General features: G+C 35.1%; 1 protein-coding gene across 2 annotated transcripts in view; it reads right to left on the bottom strand.

The window, feature by feature from the left end:
• NEDD4 (NEDD4 E3 ubiquitin protein ligase) overlaps window positions 1–21,370 on the bottom strand; it is a 120,686-nt gene that overhangs the window by 87,119 nt on the left and 12,197 nt on the right. Inside the window, exons 2-4 of one of the 2 annotated variants that reach the window (XM_041742666.1) lie at window positions 18,909–18,982; window positions 8,837–8,915; window positions 8,696–8,734 (exon numbers count right to left, since the gene is read on the bottom strand). In XM_041742666.1, coding sequence (XP_041598600.1) covers window positions 8,696–8,734; window positions 8,837–8,915; window positions 18,909–18,982 — 192 coding nt within the window. Of the gene's footprint in view, window positions 1–8,695; window positions 8,735–8,836; window positions 8,916–18,908; window positions 18,983–21,370 lie in introns of those variants that run through there. The other variant, XM_041742667.1, reaches the window with a different exon arrangement.

Raw genomic sequence — 21,370 nt, 5'->3', positions numbered from 1 at the left:
GAATTAGCATTGATCTAAACACAGATTTATCTAGTTGTTGTTGCAATAAATCTGCAAAGTTCTGATGGAAATAAATGTGCAGTCTATGATCCCAGAGTAAAGTCACACTGGCTAGAACATTTGGTAATAGTGAAATTATGGTAAAAGAAACAATGAATAAAAGACAGTGAAAGAATATAAACCTGCTCTATCATTTACAAATGGCTTCTTTCTTATTTTTGTGTTAATATCTCTCACTTATAGTACCGATTTTCAAGCATCTTTTCTAAAAGAAAATCAAGATCATCAAAAATAGTAAGATTTTTAATTCCAATTTTAAATAATTCTGAATTTTAATTACAATTAAAATTCCTCTAACAGATATCTACATTTTCTCTTTCTACTCCTACTGGCTTTGATATAGTTTTGGCTTTTGGAGGATCTGTCCATTTAGCTAAGTTAAATTATTGCCATAAAGTTGTCCATGTTAATTTTTATTATTATTGTCTGTGGGACATATCTTTTATTCTTTTAAAAACTATTTATTTATTTTAGAGAGTAAGAGTGGGGAAGTGGGTAGAGGGAGAGAGAATCTCAAGCAGACTCCTGGCTGAGTCTAAAGTGGGGCTTGATCTCACAACCCCAAGATCATGACCTGAGCTGAAACCAAGAGTCAGTCACTCAACTGACTGTGCCACCCAGGAGCCCCTGTACCTTTCATTCTTCATAGTGGGTATTTGAGTTTTCTTTCTTATTTGGGCTAGCTATAGCATATCAATTATTATTCTTTTCAAAAAACTACCTTTGGTTTCATTTATTTTCTTGACTTTTTATCCATTCTCTATTTCACTGATTTCTATTCTTCTACTTTTTTTCCTAGGGTAGATCACTCTTAAATCACTGATTTTAACATTTTTCTTTTGAATGTAAGCACTTAAAGGTGCAAATTTGTCTCTGAGCACTGAATTAGCTCATCCCGTATTTTGATAATGTTATACTTTAATAATCAGTTAAGAGGGCTTGTAATTTTCCTTATGATTTCATTTTTGATCCATGGCTTATTTAAAATATGTTGCTTAATTTCCAAATATTTGTGGATTTCCCAGGTATATTTATATTACTGAATTCTATTTTCAGAGAACATGTTGAACATCAGGTCTTTTAAATGTATTCAAACTTGTTGATGGCCCAATATGTAGTCTATCTTGGTGAATGTTCCATAGGCATATAAAACAATGTATATTCTTCAGGTATTAGATGTAGTCTTCTATACATACCAAATGGGTTGGTTGATAGTGTTGTTCAAATCTCTTACGTATTTACCGACATTTTTTTGTCTAGTTGTTTTATCATTATTGAGAGAGGAGTGATAAAATCTTCAACTATTCCCTACATCTATCAATTTCTACTTTATAATTTTGAAGGTCTTTTATTAGGTATATGTTCCTGATGACTAAGACCTCTTATGTTCATGAAATGTCCCTCTTTATCTCTAGTAATACTTTTCATCCTAAAGTCTACTTATCTAATGTTAGTACAGCCTTACCAGGGTTTTGTTTGTTTGTTTGGGGCTTTTTCTTTTTTTATGGCTTAGTGTTTGAATGGTCTTTTTTTGTACTTTTACTTTTTGACCTGAGTCTTTATAGTCAAAGCGTATCTATTAAGAACATATGGTTGAATCTTGGGTTTCTTTTTTTTCCCAGTATTTATTGAGATGGTTGGTTTTATGACCATCATCTTTTTTTTTTTTTGACCATCATCTTTCTATTTCTATTCTATTTCTTTTATTCCCTTTTATCTTTTTAAAAAATTACTAATTATTTATTGATATTTCATTTTCTTTCCTTTACTGATTTTTTGCCTATCATTTTCCATTTTAATTTTTTAGTGGCTGCTTTGAGGATTACCGTATACACCTTTAAGTATCACAATTTTAACAGCCAGAGTTGAGCTATTTAGATCTCTTTCAAGAGAACCTGCATAGCTGATCAACAGCCTCCAAATAACCACACAACTTTGAATCTACCCAGTATGTTCTCCTGGCCTTCTCCCAAAGACTGGGCATAGCAGGGATCTAGAGCCTGGTCATTCATGCCTAACAGAAGATTTCCCTAACAGATAATCTTTACTGGGAAAATCTTCATCGGCTTGGGTAAGAGTTTCTAGAACCGTGCTGCAATGTGGGGCTCTTCCTACCAATCCTTTTCCCCCTCCCTGCACAAGTATTAGCCTGCATCATGATGAGAAGGCTCTTTCCATTTGTGCATCCTTCTTCTTTAACCTTCACAGGTGCTTCCCCAATAAACCTCTTGTGTATCTAATTCTATCTGAGTGTCTGTTTCTTAGAGGGCCTAAGCCAATACAGATGGTATGAGTGGTGGGGTTTTAGGACCAGTCCACACTTACCTGCTGTCAAGAAGCTCCCCACCCTGAAAAGAAAGTGGGACACATATAGTCCGTGACTTAAGGTAGTGGTCAATTCCTAAAGACTTCTCCAGTGGTGTACTGGGGAAATGTCCTGGCTGAAATTCAGCTTGTACTGAGTCCACTGGTTCTGTGGTTCCACCCAGTAGTCATTTCCCTGGTTTTCAATGTAAAATTGGCATTCACACACTGGAACTTGGATCCCCTCACTACCACCACCACCACCACGTTGAATCTATGGCTTATGGAATAAGAGCTACTCAAAGTGAGAAAGCCAAGTGGAAGCCTCTGAAACTGTTCTCCCTCTGGTCAAGGTAACACAGCTAAAACATTGATTAGATATGACAATAAAAGCACAAGCAATAAAAGAAAAAATAAATTGAACATCCTCAAAATTAATAACTTTCATGCTTCAAAGAATACCATCAATAAAATCAAAACAGACAACCCATGGAAAGGAAGAAAATTTTTGCAAATCATGTATCTGACAGGGACTTGTATCCAAAAATACGAAGAACTATGACAACTTAATAATAAAGATAAATAATCCAATTACAAAATGGGCAAAGAATCCAAACAGACATTTCTCCAAAGAAGATATACAAATGTTCAATAAACTCATGAAAAGATGTTCATTATCATTAGCCATCAGAGAAATACAAATCAAAACCATAGTGCGATACCATTTTACACTAGGAGGGCTGTAATAAAAACATAGATAACAACAAGTGTTATCAAGGATGTGGAGAAATCAAAACTCAAATACTGCTGGTGAGAATGTAAAGTGGAAGCCACTTTGGAAAACAGTTTGGCATTTCCTCATACGACCCAGCAATCCTACTCCCAGGTATATACTTCCAAAGGACAATATATATCCACATGCTATTTGTTATAGTTAAAAAGCAGAAACAACCCAAATGTCCATCAACTGATTCATGGATAAATAGAATGTGATTATCCATACAATAGAATATTATTTGGAAATAAAAATAAATGAAGTACTGATACATGCTGTAACATGGTTAAACCTTGGAAACATGCCAAGTGAAAGAAAACAGACACAAAAGACCACATACTGTGTGAAACCATTTACATGAAATGGTCAAAATAGGCAAACTTGAGTCAGAAAGTAGATTGGTGGTTGCCTGGGACGAGGAGCAGGTGTTGGGGAAAAATGGAGAATGACAGATAATGGGCCTGGGTTTTTTTTTCAGGCTAATGAAAATGTTCTAAAAGTTGATTTTGTTGATGGTTGCACAACACTATAAATACATTAAGAACCACTGAATGGTACAATTTGAAAGGGTGAATTGTATGTTATGTAAATTATATCTCAATAAAGCTGTTTAAAATAAGTAAACAAAAATCTTGCAACCTGGTGGGAATGTCAAAGATTAATACCACTACTAAAGCTCTAAAGGATACAAGGGTGGTTCCTATAACAGGTTCATTTAATTCTCTAGTGTGGTCCTTGCAAAATCCAGATAGATTTTGGAGAATGACTATACATGCAAGCTCAACCAAATAACAGCCTCAATTGCCTGCTGGTTCCCAAACACAGGGAGTCCAGAGTGCTCTGGCAACAGCTGAAGACTGGTTTGATGGGACTCACTATCTCCCTTGGACTGAGTGTGCTCCCTTTGGGAACTTAGACCTCTAACTCAGGAAAGCCCAGAGTTCTAGGCTGGAAAGCACATAGTCCTCCATTTTGTTTGGAAATGATGACAGGTGGGGCCACTCCTACTTCTAACTCCTTTCTGTTGCAAGCACAGCTTCATACCAAAGTCTCTGGTTTAGTGAATAAACTGCCCCCCCCATCTTTGCAGACTATTGTCTCCATACTGGTGCTTCAATTGTGCCTACTGTAGGCCATTCCAGTATTCTTTGAGGATCCGGCTTCTGGATGATGTGACAGGTGATATAACCAATGGATCCCATTTTCATGAGTTCATTCCTGCACTTCTTTAACTATGAATTGGATCCCCTAGAGGGTTGAAATATGTGGATTTCTAACCCTATAAAACGTGCATCTGTAAGTCCCTAGACAGTTTTGCTGGCTGATGTTCTGCAAACTGAAAAGGAACCCATACCAAGAAGTAATCTGAGAATGAATTACTGGCCCTTTCAGAATGGGAGGGACCCAATTTGGTAAACTTACCCCAAAATGGCTATGGTCGTGAGGGTTAATGTTTCACAGTTTTTTCTTATAAAATATTTGTCTGGTTTTGGTATCAGGGTAATGATGGCCTCATGAATGAATTGGGACATGTTCCCTTCTCTGTTTTCAGTAAGACACTGTGTAGGATTAGAATTATTTATTCCTTAAATGTGTGATAGAATTCAGCAGCAAAACCACCTGGGCCTGAAGTTTTCTTTGTTGGAAGGTTTTTAACTTCAAATGCAGCTTTTTTAAGAGTTATAGAACTTTTCAGGTAATTTATATCTTCTTAAAGTTCTGGTACTACATATCTTTAAAAAGAATTGGTTGGGGATGCCTGGGTGGTTCAATGGTTGAGTATCTACCTTTGGCTCAGGGTGTGATCCTGGGGTCTGGGATTGAGTCCCACATCGGGCTCCTTGAGGCGAGCCTGTTTCTCCCTCTGCCTGTGTCTCTCCCTCTCTCTCTCTCTCTCTCTCTTTCTGTGTCTCTCATGAATAAATAAAATCTTTTAAAAAATAATAAAATTAAAAAAGGAATTGGTTGATTTCATCTAAGTTAATGAATTTAAGGGCACAGATTTGTTCATAGCATCCCTTACTATCCATTTAATATATGTAGGTTCTTGATGAATTTGCTGGGTTTTTTATTTATTACTGTCTTTTTGGCTATATCTCTCCATTATTTTTCAGTAGTTGTACTAGGGAATACTTAACTTTTTGTGGATTACTTAAAGTGAATATTGAGCCACTTGAGGTAATATGTAGAAGCCCTATAACCAAAAAGTTCATCTTGTCCTCACTCCTTTATGTTATACCTGTGATAAGTACTTACTATACCTACATAAATACCACCAGTGTTAGAATTTTTGCTTTCAACAGCCATAAATATTTTAAGTTATGCAAGAGGGGAACATAATATATTATAATAACCAATATTTACTCTCTGTGTTGCTTTTTCATTTCTAAAGTTAAATTTACCTCAATATCATTTACTTTTAGCCCAGATAATTTCTTTTAGCATTTTCTTTTTATTTATTTATTTATTTATTTGTTTGTTTGTTTGTTTGTTTGTTTATTTATAATAGTCACACACACAGAGAGAGAGAGAGAGAGAGAGAGAGAGAGAGAGAGGCAGAGACATAGGCAGAGGGAGAAGCAGGCTCCATGCACCGGGAGCCCGACGTGGGATTCGATCCTGAGTCTCCAGGATCGCGCCCTGGGCCAAAGGCAGGCGCTAAACCACTGCGCCACCCAGGGATCCCTAGCATTTTCTTTAGAGTACATCTATTGGAAATAAATTCTCTTATTTTTCCTCAGCTTAGAATACCTTTATTACTCTATCATTCCTGAAGGATATTTTTGTTAGGTATAGAACTTTGAGTTGACTGTTCTTTCTTGCTTTGTTACCTTAATTATATTGTTTCATCATAGCATCTAAGGAGAAACCTTTTGCTATTTAAACCATTATTCCACTACCATTTTCCAAGCTGTCTTCAAAATTTCTCCATTACCTTTGGTTCCAGCAATTTGACTAGGATGTGTCTGAGCATGGTTTTCTTTGCATATACTCTGTGTTTTTCTTTAAGCTGTAAAGATTTGAAAGTTTTTGACCATTATCTCTTTCAATATTTTTTTCCACCAATGTCTTCTTCCTCTTCTGAGATTTCAATGACCCAACTATTAAACTCTTTTAATATTGTCCACAGATCCCTCAGTCTCTACTAATTTTTTTTCCAATCTTTATTTTCTGTTCTTCAGATTGGATCATTTCTACTGCTTATCTTTAAGTTCAGTAATGCTTTTCACTGTTATCTTCATTCTGCTACTGAGCTTATTCTGTGATTTTAAAAATTTCAGATATGTTCTTAAATTCTAATTTCCATTTCATCCTTTTTTACAGTTTTTATTCTCTACTGAAAATATCTATCTTCCCATTCATTTCAAGAGTGTTTACTTTTACATCATGGAGCATAACTATAATGGTTATAATAGATGCTTTAATATAGTATTAGCTGTTCTGCTAACTCCAATGTCTACGTTATTTTATGATTGGCACTTCTCTTCTTTTGAGGGTTGGTCATACTGTTGTGGTTTGTTGTATGTAAAAAAATTTTATACACATTCTGAATATTCTCTTGTGAGACTTTACATCCTGCTGACATCCTTAATACCTTTACAGTTCTTTATAGTCATCAGGTTAAGCTCAATTCCTTATTACTGCAGCATGGCTAAAATTGGAGGTGTCCAATTTTTTTTTTAATTCTTGAAAAATAACAATAGCTGAATACCTTTTTAATGTGATAAAAATAAAAAGCTATGTTTAATGAAGAAAAGCTGGGTTAATTCCCATTATAATTGGAAACAAAACAAACATCCATCCCTATTACAGCTAAACATTATTTGATATGTGTAAGCCAATTATATTAGAAAGAAAAAAGAGTAAGAGGTACAGAAAAACTTCAATACATTGAAAACATATATATGTCTAAGAAAAACACAATAAAATCAGTAAAATAATAATAAAAGTATAAATAAATAAAACACTCAGCCACTTGGGAATTTTAAAATTCTCTCCTAAGTAATATTTGTGCCAAAGAAACAATCAAAACCAGAGGTTACCAAATCTGGAATTTATTCTGGTGAAAGTAAGCCAGAAATTTAGCTTCATTTTTCCCCATATGACTATCCAGTTGACTCAATACCATTTCCTCCAGAATCCAAAATTTCCAAACTGATTTAAAATTCTGTTTTCATGCCATACTAAATAGAGTAAGGGAGATTTCCTTCTCTACACAAGAAAAACCAGAAGCACTCTAGTTGGTGCTGTTGGCTGGATCTTCAGTAACAGCTTCTCAGACATTTGCTTCAGCAATTTCTTCCCTTCCAATTCACTTTATTAAAACAAAACAAAACGTATAAAAAAAATATCTTCAAATGTGGAATATAGAAGAGAGGCTTCTGTTTTTCTGACTGAAATCCACTGTGGCACCATACATGCCTCCAGAGAGGCTGGTGTTTTGGGCATGGTCAGCTACATCAACCATTGCTGAGCAAGTAGGATGGGATTAGATGAATGTGGCAACACAGAGGTCAGTGGTGATCTTAGTAAGAGGAGTTTTATTCCAACGATGCAGATGTCAGTTAGATTAGCGTGGGTTAAGAAATACATTAGAGAAGCAGACATGATAGGGGGTAGGCAACTCTTTCAAGAAAGTTGATCATTTGTTCTCCTGGGTGGCTCAGTGGTTTAGTGCCTGCCTTTGGCGCAGGGCATGATCCTGGGGTCCCAGGATTGAGTCCCACCTATGTCTCTGCCTCTCTCTCTCTGTCTCTCATGAATGAATGAATGAATGAATGAATGAATGAATGAATAAATAAATAAATAAAATCTTTAACAAACAATAAAAAAAGAAAGTTGATTATTCAGGTAAACAGAGAAGTAAGTCCAGAAGTAGGTCAAGGCAGGACCTTTAAAGGATGGAATGTACCAATGGGAATGATCCAGCAGAGAAAGGGAGATTACTATTTTGTATCTCTACCACTGCTGAGAAGTTGTTGGTTCTGGCATAAGCAAGGATTCTAACAAATTAGGTACAAAGAGACATTGTCAACTTGAGGGCCACCCTGAGGAGTCTGAAATAACTGCTTATTTGGAGTCTTATGTGTAGGGAGGAAGGGTGAGGGGAAAGGCAGGAATGTGAATGAAGGGTATATAAGAAGAAAAGAATTTATTTAGTGGTAGGCCCTCATCATCTCTTGTCCAGATCAGTCTATTTAATAAATGACTGGGGAAAGAGAAATATCACATGATCTTTAAGGGAAAACACCAAAATCTGCTAAACTAGAACAAGACTATTATACAGTCTCTAAATCAGAATTAAAGTATAATAAGATAATTCCAGGTTTACAGTTGCTTTTTACTTCTTTGTTACTTATATACATGTTTTTTTTATAAGATAAATGGTTCTAGGACCATGTCATCAAGGGGATAACTAGATTTAACTCTTTTAAAAATTTTAAAAATCTAGACAAATTCTTATATAAAATACATTTTAGAATATTATAAATGGTAACATCATTCTAACCTGAGAAAATCTGTTTGCTGTTTTATTGAAATAAAATACATACTTACTCTGAATAATATTTCTTCATTCCATTTTGGATTCAAAGTCTAAAAGACAATAAACATAGTATAACTAATTTTTTTATATTTTGTCATAGAAAAATAAAACAAAGTATATTTAAAACTTTTTTGAATACTGCTAAATCTAACCTTTTTAATGGTTTTCGTTTGCATACTTGTAAAAACTCCATTCATTGGGTCATATAGCGTCACTCTCACATAAGGATCACTGTTAAAATAAAAAATAATAATAATAATTGTTGCTTATTCCCAAACTCAGATTGCTCAATTATTAACAATTCCTACAATTATTTCCTATGCTTAAAAGGAAGGGTTCCTTAGGCAGCAGTAAGTAATTATAGTAATTTTTGCATCTTGTTAAAAAGCTAAAGTACCGTGTTAGTGAAATAGATAAAGAATTGGAAAGAAAAAAAAAAAAGAATTGGAAAGAAAACCTTTTAGTCCAACTTAATGATTTCCAACCTTTTTAGATTTTTGAAATTTTGTTCAATTTTTATTACCTCCTTTCTTTTTTGGGGTTAAAATAGTTAATTTAATGATTCTCAAGACTAGCTTTGCTAGACCTCAGGCTGTTCCAAGTTATCTCATGAGTGCAAAGACTTTTTATAAAATAAGATGGGTGCTTTCAGTTTAAAATAATTATGTGTCATATAACCCCTTCTACCAAGATACATGGAAAAGAAAAAAATCTTGTGATATTTAAGTTTGCAAAGCAAAAGACTCTAGACACTACTCGTCTGTGGTCAAATTTCTCCCATTTCCAAATCTCCCAAATACTCATGATTCTCTACCACCAATTCCTCCTCCCACTTCTTCATACAACCTTACCTTTAATTGAAAATGGTAATTGAAAAAAATCAAAGCCAACAGGCCACTCCTACATCCTGGTTTTCATCATAACTCACCCTTGCACCTAACCTCAGTGATTCAGGTATTGTGCCCTGTTTGAGGCCAATTCCTCCTTGTGCAAGTTCCTCCCACCTATTCTGGAACCTCGCATCATCTGTTTTCACTTCTCCCTTTTATATTTTCAGTTTTCTTTTGACCTAAGTTTTTCTAATCATATAAGTACATTTTTAACCCTCCCTCCTTCCTCCAGCAGACTGAGCTAGATTGTCTTTCTTCCCATCCCAAATTTTCCAAGAAAATAATTTCCAATAATATTAATAACAATAACGACTCATACTTATATAACAATTACTCTGTGCCAGGCACCATTCTAAGAGTTTGTATATATTAACTCTTGGGATCCTTATAACTACCTATGAAATAGGTATGGTTATTGTCTTTATTTTGTACAGAGAGATAGCAACTCATCACAGACTATACAGCTAGTCAGTGCAAGAGCAAGAACTGACACTCAAGCACCTGGTTCCAGAGGCCATCTAGCCAATCACTCGTCCCTTTCTTTATTTCCTCGGTTCCCACTGCTCTTGAAAGCCCCAGAATTTGGTTTCTACCTCTCCTTTTGACCCACTGCTCTGAAATTGCTCTCCAGAAGTCACCAATTTTGCTTAAACAATCAACACTCTCCAGGAACTTATTTTGTTGGTCCTCTCTATATTCGATGCTACTGATTACTTACTCTTTGAAACTAATCTCATTTGCTTTCATGATGCAACCCCTTTCTGGTTGTCCTCATACTATTATTATTATTTTTTTTTAAGATTTTATTCATTTACTCATGAGACACACACACACACACACACACACACACAGGCAGAGGGAGAAGCAGGCTCCATGCAGGGAGCCCGACGTGGGACTTGATCCCGGGTCTCCAGGGTCAGGCCCTGGGCTGAAGGCGGCGCTAAACCGCTGAGCCACCTGGGCTGCCCCTGTCCTCATACTATTCTAACTGCTCCATCTCGGACTCTTTTTTAGGCTCCTCTCCTGCAATCTACTAGTTAAATACTGAAATTCCCTAAAGTATTACCTTTGGCCTTTTGTTCTTTCAACATTTTCCCTTCATAATATCATCTATGGTTTTAATAACTATGTACTCTCAAATATAAATATTAAATGTAAATATAAATACATATCTTCAATCTTACCACCCAGCTAGACACTTTCACCTGGATAGTCCACAATGTCTGTTTCAGAGTTTTGTCACCGGCCCCCCCCCCTTTTTTTTGCCTTTTTCCATGTTACTTATTCACAGTCAACTAACTATATAAAGGGGGAAAAATGAATTGGCAGGAGTTTTGAGGGAAAATAGGGTATAGGTGGAAGGGTGGGACTTAAATAGAAAATAATCTTACACACAGCTAGACAGAAGATTTGCAGATATGCTTTTAAAAAAATAGTATACTCTGAGGGTAACAGAGGAAGATAAAATCACCATGAATAAAACACACTAGCAACTTCTTATCATTGCATAACCTAAAACAGAAGTATCAAAAAATGGTCTGCATTTTCTGTCATGATTTACAGATACTCATGAAATACATATTTCAAACATGGAAAAATAAAGACTAACATTGAGTAACAGATGAATACAATGCAGAGGGAAATCATGTACATGACAACAGCTATCATCTGGTAGCAAAAATAGATTTATGCTGATGTTAATATCAAAATTAAAGACATTCAAATAAATTATGCCAATACATTAGGAATACATTATTCCTAATATCATAAGAAAAACTACTTATTGCTCCTATTCATAACTACAAGGTCTGAGAAGAATTTTGCCCATTTTTTTAACTGGCTGTTTTTATCATATTATTTTTGAGTTGTAAGAGGTCTTTATGTATTATGAATTAAAGGCTTCTATCAAATACATGTTTTGAAAATATCTTCTCCTAATCTATGGCTTGCCTTTTCCTATTCTTACCTGTGTCTCTCAAACAAAAGTTTGTTTTGTTTTAAAGATTTTATTTATTTATTCATGAGAGTCACAGAGAGAAAGGCAGAGACATAGGCAGAAGGAGGAGCAGGCTCCCCTCAGGGAACCTGATGCAGCACTCAATTCCAGCACCCCGGGATCATGCCCTGAGCCAAAGGTAGATGTTCAACCACTGAGCCACTCAGGTGCCCCTCAAACAAAAGTATTTAATTATGATCAAGTCCATTTCAACATTTTTCTTCCTTTATGGTTCACACTCTCTAAGTCTCATTTAAGAAATCTATGTGTAACCCAGTAGAGCACAGTTTTTCTCCTATGTGTCCTTGTAGAAGTTTTAGAATTTTAGCTCTTATTCATTTATATAATATGTGGTAGGAATGAGGTTCATTTTGTTCCATACAGATAACCCACTGTTCCAGTACCAAAGATTATCCTTCTCTTGAATTATCCTTACAATTATCCTTAACACTTTTTGTTGAAAAGCAACCAGCCATATATACGTGTGCATGTGTTTCAAAACTTTTTCTTCTATTCCATTGAACAATATATCTATTCTTATGCCAATGCCACTGTTTTGATTACTATAGCTGTACAGTAAGTTTTCAAATTAGGTAGCATAACTTCTCCAATTTTGTTCTTTTATGAAATTGTTTTGGTTTATCCTATGTCCTTGACCTTCTATAAAAATAATGGAATCAATTTATTAATTTCTCCAGAAAAATATGCTAGGATTTTGATCGGGATTGTGCCAAATCTAATTAATTTGAAGAAAGATAAAACTCTAACAAAATGAATGAATCTTCTAGTTCATGAACATATTTATCCATTGATTTAGATCTTTGATTTCCCTCAGCAATGTTTTGTGGTTTTCAGTGCATAGTTCTGCAAATCTTTTGTTAGATTTATTTCTAAGTTTGTTTGTTTTTCAGTGGGCTACATGACCATTGTAAAGCCCAGCATGGGGCTTGAACTCATGACCCTGAGATCAAGACCTGAGCTAAGATCAAGAATCAGATCCTTCCAACTGAGCCACCCAGGGGCCCCTCTGAGTTTTATTTTTATGTAAAGGGATATTTTTAAAATTTATTTTCCAATTGTTCACTGATAGGACATAAAAATATAATTGATTTTGGTACACTGAATTTGTATCTTATGGCCTTGTACCCTATTAGGTCTAGCAGATATTTTTGTAGATTCTTTAAGGCTTTCCATGTACATGATCATGTTGTCTGCAAATAAAGATAGTTTTCTTCCTTTTCAGTCTGCATTTCTTCAATTTTTTCTCCTTGCTACATTATACAGCTAGGACATCCAGTACAGTGTTGAATTGACTGTAAGAGCACAAAACCTTGTCTTATTCCTGAATTTAAGTAGAAAACATTCAGGCTGTCACTATTCAGGTTTAGAATATTTCCACTTCTCCCTAGTTTATTAGGAGTTTCTATCATGAATGGGTGCTGAATTTTGTCAGATGCTTTTTCGCTTTCATTGAAATGATCGTGTATTTTTCTTGTATTCTATTAATATGATGAACTACATTAGTTAATTTTTGGATGTTAAACCAATCTTACATTTTATTCCTAGCATGAACAGACGTTGGGGTTTTTTTTTTTTTTTACCATGAACAGACGTTGGGTTTTGCCAAATGTACTTTCTACTACTGAAGAATGTATTTTTTTCTTCTGTATATATTAATATGATGAATTACATTGATAGATTAAAAAAAAAAAAACAGAAAATTTATTGTGTGACTAACTGTTGAAATCCTTAAGATGATCCAAATGCCCCAACAGAGTTTAGTTGTTCCTACATGGAATCCACACTTGAATCTGAAGAATATAATTTTTGGGTGCCTCATTCAACCAGTCCCAGTGGTATTTTATCTTTTAGCCTTAGCACCCCAGTTGTAGCTTCTCTTCTTCTTGGCAAGATAGCCATATTTGACTTCTGAAGGCCTTAGGGCCACAGTTGCGGCACACCATGTATGTCTGTGATGCTTTCCAAATGATGACGTCCCCTTTGTTATCTTGTTTCTACAGCTGAGACCAAAGAGGCTGGAAGAGAAGGCACTTCTACTATAGCCTACACTGATTTATTTTTTTTTAATGTTGCATAAACTTTATGTTCCTGGGAAAATGTCCACCTGGTCATATATTGTTATATACTGTTTGATTTAGGGCAATTCAAGTTATTTCTTCTGTGATTAATTTTGGTAATTTGTGTCTTCCAAGGATTTTCTCTATTTCATCTATGTTGTATATAATTCCTTGTTGATATGAAGTTGTGCAGTGTTCCCTTTTTGTCTTTTTCAATTCCATAGGATGTATAGCAATACCTCTGCTTTCATTCCCATTATGGTAATTTGTACCTTCTCCCTTTTGTTTTTGATCAATCTAGATGGAAGTTTAAAATTTTCATTGATCCCTTCAAAAAAGAAGCTTTTCACTGCAATGATTTTTTTCCTATCATTATGTATTTTCTATTTCACTAATTTCTGCCTTTCTGTATTTTCTTCCTTCTCCTTACTTTGGAACTAACTTGCTCTTCTTTTTCTAATTTCTTTTTTTTTTTTTAAGATTTATTTATTCATTCATTCATTCATTCATTCATTCATTCATGAGAGACACAGGGAGAGAGAGAGAGAGGCAGAGACACAGGTAGAGGAAGAAGCAGGCTCCATGCAGGGAGCCCGACATGGGACTCAATCTGGGATCTCCAGGATCACACCCTGGGTTGAAGGCGGTGCTAAACCACTGAGCCACCCAGGCTGCCCCTTTTTCTAATTTCTTAAGATCAGAACTCAAATCATTCATTAGATTTTATTCCTTTTCTAAGGTAGGCATTTTAAAACTATACATTTTCCCTTAAGTATTACTCTAGCTGCATCCCACAAATTTTGATCTTGCTATATTTTCATCTACATTGTTCATTCTGTTCAAAATGTTTTCTAATTTCTCTTGTTGTTTCTTCTTTGACCCATAAATCATTTAGAAGAATACTGTTTTATTTCCAAATATTTGGGGTCTTTCTAAATATCATGTAATTATTTATAACTTAATCCCACTGTTATCAGAGAATATCCTGTATATAATTTCAATGTTTTCAAAATTGCTGAGACTTGTCCTAATATGGTTTATGTCAGTGAATGTACCACATGCATTTGAAAAGAATGTGAATTTTGCAGTTGTTTGATTTATTGTTTTATGGCCCAACATATAACGGCTGGCAGGCTCTAGGGTAGCTCCTATTATCCCCACCTGCTAATGTCAGGTTGTATTACCTTTTGTGTTACCTCCTCTTAAATGTATGAAGGACCTATGTATCCTAAACAATACATTATGGCAAAAGTGACAAATGCATGACATTTTATTATATAAAGTTATAATCCATCTATTCTTAAATTTCCTCCTTTGCTAGCATTGAAAAAGCATGCTGTTAGGTTGCAAGCTACCATATGAAGAAGGTCATGCAGCAAGGAGCTTAGGGTGGCTTCTGGCTGACAGCCAGCAAAACTGAAGCCCCAGTCTGGCAATCTGCAAGGAACTGAATGTTACCAACAACCACATAAGTTTGAAAGTGGATCCTTTCTCAAATAAGCCTCAGATGAGTCCACAGCCCTGGCCAATACTTTGATTGCAGTTCTATGAGACCCTGAAGCAGACAACACTGCTAAACCATGCAAGGATTCTGACCTACAGAAACTACGAGATAGTTTGTTCTTTTAAGCTGCTAAGTTTGTGATAATCATAGTCATGCTTAAATAAATAATACATTTATGGGCTATGCTAGTGAATGTACTATGTCCATCTGAAAAGAATGTATATGTGCAGTTGTTAGAAATAGTGTTCCTTATGTTGAAGTTGTTCATAATATTGTACAAATTTACGTTTTTGTTGATTTTCTAACCTAGCTGTTTCATCAACTGCTGAGAGAGGTGTTAATGTCTCCAACTATGATTGTGGAATTTTTTATTTATCTTTTTTATTTTTCCTTTTAATTCTGTCTAGCTTTGCTTCATATATTTTCAAGTTCTGCTAACATGTATACATTTATGATTGTTTTATAATTTACTTATGATTTATGATTGTTATGGCCTACTGGTTACTCTTTTATTGTTATGACATGTCTGCAAATACTTTCTGGTGTTGAAATCTACTTTATCAGATATTAATATATGACTTCAGTCTTTTTATGCTTACTATCTGCATGGCATATTTCTTTGGGTCAATTTTATTTCACCTTAGTTTTATCTTTATATTTTAAATTTATCTTTTATAAACAACATGTAATCAGGTCTTATTTTTCAATCCATTCTAACAATTTCTGTCTGATACTTACCTTAGTCCACCAATGTTTAATGTTATTATTGATAAGGTTGGATTTAGGCCTACCAATTTATTATTGATTTTCTGTTCTTTCCCTTCCCCTTTTTTCCCTTTTCTTTCTTTTTTCTTCCTTCCTTTTTTTTTTTATCATTTAGATCATTTAGTCTTCCTTTTCTGGCCTTTAATTATTTTTTTTTCAGGAATTTCATCTAAAAATATGACTATAATTCTTTACATTGTTTTCAGTGGTTTATCTAGGTATTACAAAGCGCACCCTTAATTTTTTGTTCCACTTACATTTAATGTTGTACCTACTAACCAGGTCCATAACTGTGTTGAGGAGACAGAGCTGGTGTATTAAATTAAGAATATGTAGATTAGGATCTGCTGAGTGAGGAGGAATAAACCACCCACATGGGGTTGACAGGTAGCTTCCTCAGCATCTGAACTCCCACTTTGGGGAAGTGAAAACCCCACGGTCATTTTGATTGAAGGCATTTTACTATTCCAACACAAAGGAAGTAAAGTCACAAGATTTGTTACCTACAGACCCAAGAAACAGAAGAAAATGGGGAGAAGCAATGGGCCATACAAGGGGCAGTCCTCCGCTACCGGGTCATGAGTGAAGAAGAGAAAGAACAGGGTGACAAGCACCTATTACTTATAAAGTGGTTGGGTGGAGGTCACTAACTTTTTGTGGGCTTAACTCTAAGTAGTTATTTTAAAAAGGTGCCCTGGGAAAAGCATAGGGGTAACTTGTGGCAGGAATCCCAAGCTCAGATCCTTATCTAAATGTCCAGACTCTGCATGTGAGCAGGGTTGTCATAATGTAAAATGCGTAGGCAGAAACTAAAAATAGTTGTTCTTTTTGTGAAAATAACCCACTGTCCTTTACACTATAGTTGTTATATATATTCCATCTACATATAATAAAAATCCTGCAAATAATGTTATATAAAGTTGTGATTTAAACAGGCATATGTTTAAGTTATGAAAACAAAAATCTTTTTCATATTACCAAATACCATTTCCTTATTCCTTTCTGAGGATCTGAGTTTCTGTTATCTATTATTTTTTATTTTTTAGTTGGAAGAATTTCCTTTATCTCTTCTTACCGGGCAAGTCTGCCAATGATAAAATCTCATAGTTCTCTTTTATCTGAAAATGTCATTATTTTGTCATCATCCTGAAGGATATTTTCACTGAACACAGAATTCTGGATTGACAGTTGTTATTCTATTCTTCCATTTTCTTCTGGCCTACATAGTTTCTTGGGACAAGTCAGCCCTTAACTGAATTGTAGTTCCTATGTATGTAATATGTTTCCTTCTCTTTCTTCTGTCAGGATTTTTCTTTATACTTGGCTTTCAACAGCTTGACTATGATGTCCTCAATGGTAGTTCTTGGTGTTATTCTGCTTGGGATTTTTGAATACTATATATTTGTATCTTTTGTCAATTTTTTTAATTGGCCATTATTTCTTTTTTTTTTAAAGATTTTTTTAAAATTTTTATTTATGATAGTCACAGAAAGAGAGAGAGAGAGGCAGAGACACAGGGAGAGGGAGAAGCAGGCTCCATGCACCGGGAGCCCGACGTGGGATTCGATCCCGGGTCTCCAGGATCGCGCCCTGGGCCAAAGGCAGGCGCTAAACCGCTGCGCCACCCAGGGATCCCCATTATTTCTTTTAAAAATGTTTTCCTGGGGCACCTGGGTGGCTCAGGGGTTGAGCGTCTGCCTTTGGCTCAGGTCGTGATCCTGGGGTCCTTGGATCGAGTACCACATCAGGCTCCCTGAAGCGAGCCTGCTTCTCCCTCTACCTGCTGCCTCTCTGTGTGTCTCTCATGAATAAATAAATAAAATCTTTTAAAAAATGTTTTCCTTATTCTTTCTCTATTTCTAGGACTCTAACTTCATGTATGTTAGACGGTCTAATATTATCTAACAAGTCCCTGAGTCACTGTTCATTTTTAAAAATATTTTCTATCTTTGTCTCTCTATCTCTTCAGTAGGCTCCACACTTAGTGTGGCATCCAAGATAGGGCTTGAACTCCTCACCCTGAGATTGAGACCTGAGCTGAGATCAAGAGTTGGACACAACCAACTAAGCCACCCATGGGCCCTGTATCTCTTGTTTGCTAAATAGGAAATAATTTCTATTGACCTAATTTTAAGTTCAATTAAGTTTTCCTCTTCATCTGAATTCTATTAATTCCACTCAATTTTAAATTTCAAATATTGTATTTTTCAGTTCTAGAATTTTCATTTTTTATGGTTTCTATCTCATTCTTGAGATTTTTAATCCTTAGTGGTACAATGTGTCAAGTATTAAACATGTTTTTGAGCATATATTCCTTTTTCTATTGAGAATGTGTTCCATCTTCCTGATTCCTCATAGATCAATTAATTTTGGAGTATATCCTGGACATTATTAGTGTTAAATTGTAGAGACTATAGGTTAATTATCTTATTTGGACAAGAACCATAACCACGTTTCTTAGACAGCAACTCATATCTCTATTCAGATCTTTTTTCTTTAGCTAAGCTGTTTTGAATCTGCCATCACATATGTTATTCAGGGTCAGCAAATATCCAGAGACAAAGTTTGGGAATCTACTCTCTGGGTCTATTCCTTCCAGAATTCCCACCATTGCCATGTGGTAGTTCAGATACTGAGAAATCTACTGGAAATGTAATCATTCCACTTTGCACAATAATTTACCAATAATATTATTATTCAATTATTCATCTATTTAGAAAATATTGTCAACCAGCACAGTTTAAAATTACAACCCCGGGGAGCCTGGGTGGCTCAGTAGGTTAAATGTTTGCCTTCAGCTCAGGTCATGATCCCAGGATCCTGAGATCAAGCCCGAATCAGACTCCCCATTCAATGAGGAGTCTGCTTCTCTCTTTGCCCCTCTCCCTGTTTGTGCTCTGTTTCTCGTTCTGCATTCTCTCTCTCTCAAATAAAATCTTTAAAAATAATAATAAAATAAAATAAAATTGCAACCCAACCTAATATACTTACCTAGCTCCCAAGATATCCTTTTTCGCAAGGCCTATTCCAGCTATAACTTTGACCCTCACAATTCGTGAATTTTCCTAAAATATAAAAAAATATATATTATTTTCACATACTTTATAACATATCTAAGACACATACTTTTAAATATATACATACCAAATAAAGTAATCGGGATATTAAAATTACTTGGAAGACTCTTTTTCAATAATTAATTTGATTAAAAGCTACATAGGAGGGACCCCTGAGTGGCTCAGGTGTTGAGCTTCTGCCTTTGGCTCAGGGCGTGATCCCACTGTCACAGGATCAAATCCTGCATCAGGCTCCCAGAAGGAAGCCTGCTTCTCCTTCTGCCTATGTCTCTGCCTCTCTCTCTCACTCTCTCTCTCTCTCTCTCTGTCTCTCATGAATAAATAAAATCTTAAAAAAAAAAAAGCTACATAGGAGAAAATAAAAACTACATAGTTATTCCTAGATAACTTGGTTATCTACAAAGAAAAGACAAAAAACCCTAGAGTTAAATTATTACATTAAGAACTTATCACTGCTTCCAAGAAAATCTATAGTCAAATTCTTAGTACTAATATCTATCATTGTTGCTATGTACACAATAACACAAAATGAAGAGTTTATAATCATTAGTAATAACTATTTAGAAAGGTAATTATTATTTTTAGGGTTTTTTTTTAATTTTTTTTCAAATTTATGATAGTCACACAAAGAGAGAGAGAGAGAGAGGCAGAGACACAGGCAGAGGGAGAAGCAGGCTCCAGGCACCGGGAGCCCGATGTGGGATTCGATCCCGGGCCTCCAGGATCGTGCCCTGGGCCAAAGGCAGGCGCCAAACCGCTGCGCCACCCAGGGATCCCTTATTTTTAGGTTTTAATTTAAATTCCAGTTAGTTAACATACAGTACACTAATTTCAGATATACAATATAGTGACTCAACTCTTATACCAAACACCCAGTGCTCACCACAAGCACAGGCCTTAATCCCCATCACCTGTTTAATCCTACCTCCCCTCTGGTAACCATTAGTTTGTTCTCTATAGTTAAGCATCTGTTTCTGGGTTTGCCTCTCTCTCTCTTTTTCACCCTGTGCTCATTCTTTTAAAAATCCCATTTAATAGATTATACATTAAATAAAAACATAGTATGTTGATACTGTAATATATCAAGTAGATATGCATTAAATAAAACCATAGTATATTGATACTGTAATATATCAAGTCTTAAATTTTCTGGATATCTTAATGCTATTATAAGGTTTTATATAAGAATGTCTTTTGAGATACATATTGAAATATTCAGGGATAAAGTGTGATAAAGTACAATTTACTCTTAAATCGCTCAGCAAAAAAAATTGTTGAATGTGAGTGTGTGTGTGTTTGTGTATGTACATAAAGGGAATAAGTAAAATGTTACCAATTTGTGGATCTAGCTGAGCGGTATACAGGTGTTCATTATACTACTATTTTAACTGTGCTGCAGATTTTAAATCATTTGAAATTAAAAGATGAGTAAGAAAATATTATAAAACAGAATGTATATTTTAAAGAATTCCCAGTAAGCAAAACTATTAGCTGCAGAGAAACAGAATTAATGAAAAATGTAAAAAACTGTTATGGGTAAAATTTTAAAAAGTTATTGAAGAACAATTAAATAAATGAAGAAATTCACTATGTTCATGGATGGAAATGTTCTATATTACTGTCTGTTTTCTCCAAAGTAACCTATAAATTCAATACAATTCCAACTCCCCCTACCCAGATTTTTTTCATGAGTATTAACAAATAATTGTAAAATTCATAGCGGGGCAGCCCAGGTGGCTCAGTGGTTTAGTGCCACTTTCAGCCCAGGGCGTGATCCTGGAGACCCGGAATCAAGTCCCACGTCAGGCTCCCTGCATGGAGCCTGCTTCTCCCTCTGCTTATGTCTCTGCCTCTCTCTCTCTCTCTCTCTCTCTCTCTCTCTGTCTCTCATGAATAAATAAAATGTTTAAAAAAAATTCAGAGGGCAGAGTAAAAATCAGCACAGAAGTAAGTAATAACATTCAATCACTATCTTATACTATATACAAAAACAAATTCCAGATACTTTAAGCCTTATAAACAAAAAAGAAAGCTTCAAAAATTTCCCAAGAAATTTTAGATTATTTCCATGACACTGAAGGTAGGAAAGGACAAACGCTAATGGGAAAAGTGGCTAGATTTGACATTAGAATTATATATCTCTTATACGAGAAGAGATGCCATGAACAAAATGAGAAGTCAAGGAGACAGACAAGGCGCAAGTATCTAAAATGTGTGCCATTGACAAATTATGATTATCCAGAACATATTTAAAAAAAAAACCTCCTAAAACCAATAAGTGAAATATAAACCCAATACAAGAAATCATAGAGAACGGACAGTAAACATATGAAAAGATCTTCAATCTCACCAGTAATCAGGGAGAACTCTAATATG

This window comes from Vulpes lagopus, chromosome 2 (assembly GCF_018345385.1).
Source record: "Vulpes lagopus strain Blue_001 chromosome 2, ASM1834538v1, whole genome shotgun sequence".
In the NCBI taxonomy this organism is placed as follows: Eukaryota; Metazoa; Chordata; class Mammalia; order Carnivora; family Canidae; genus Vulpes; species Vulpes lagopus.
The sequence above is the reverse complement of the archived record's forward strand: the minus strand, read 5'-3'. Positions and strand labels throughout refer to the sequence as shown.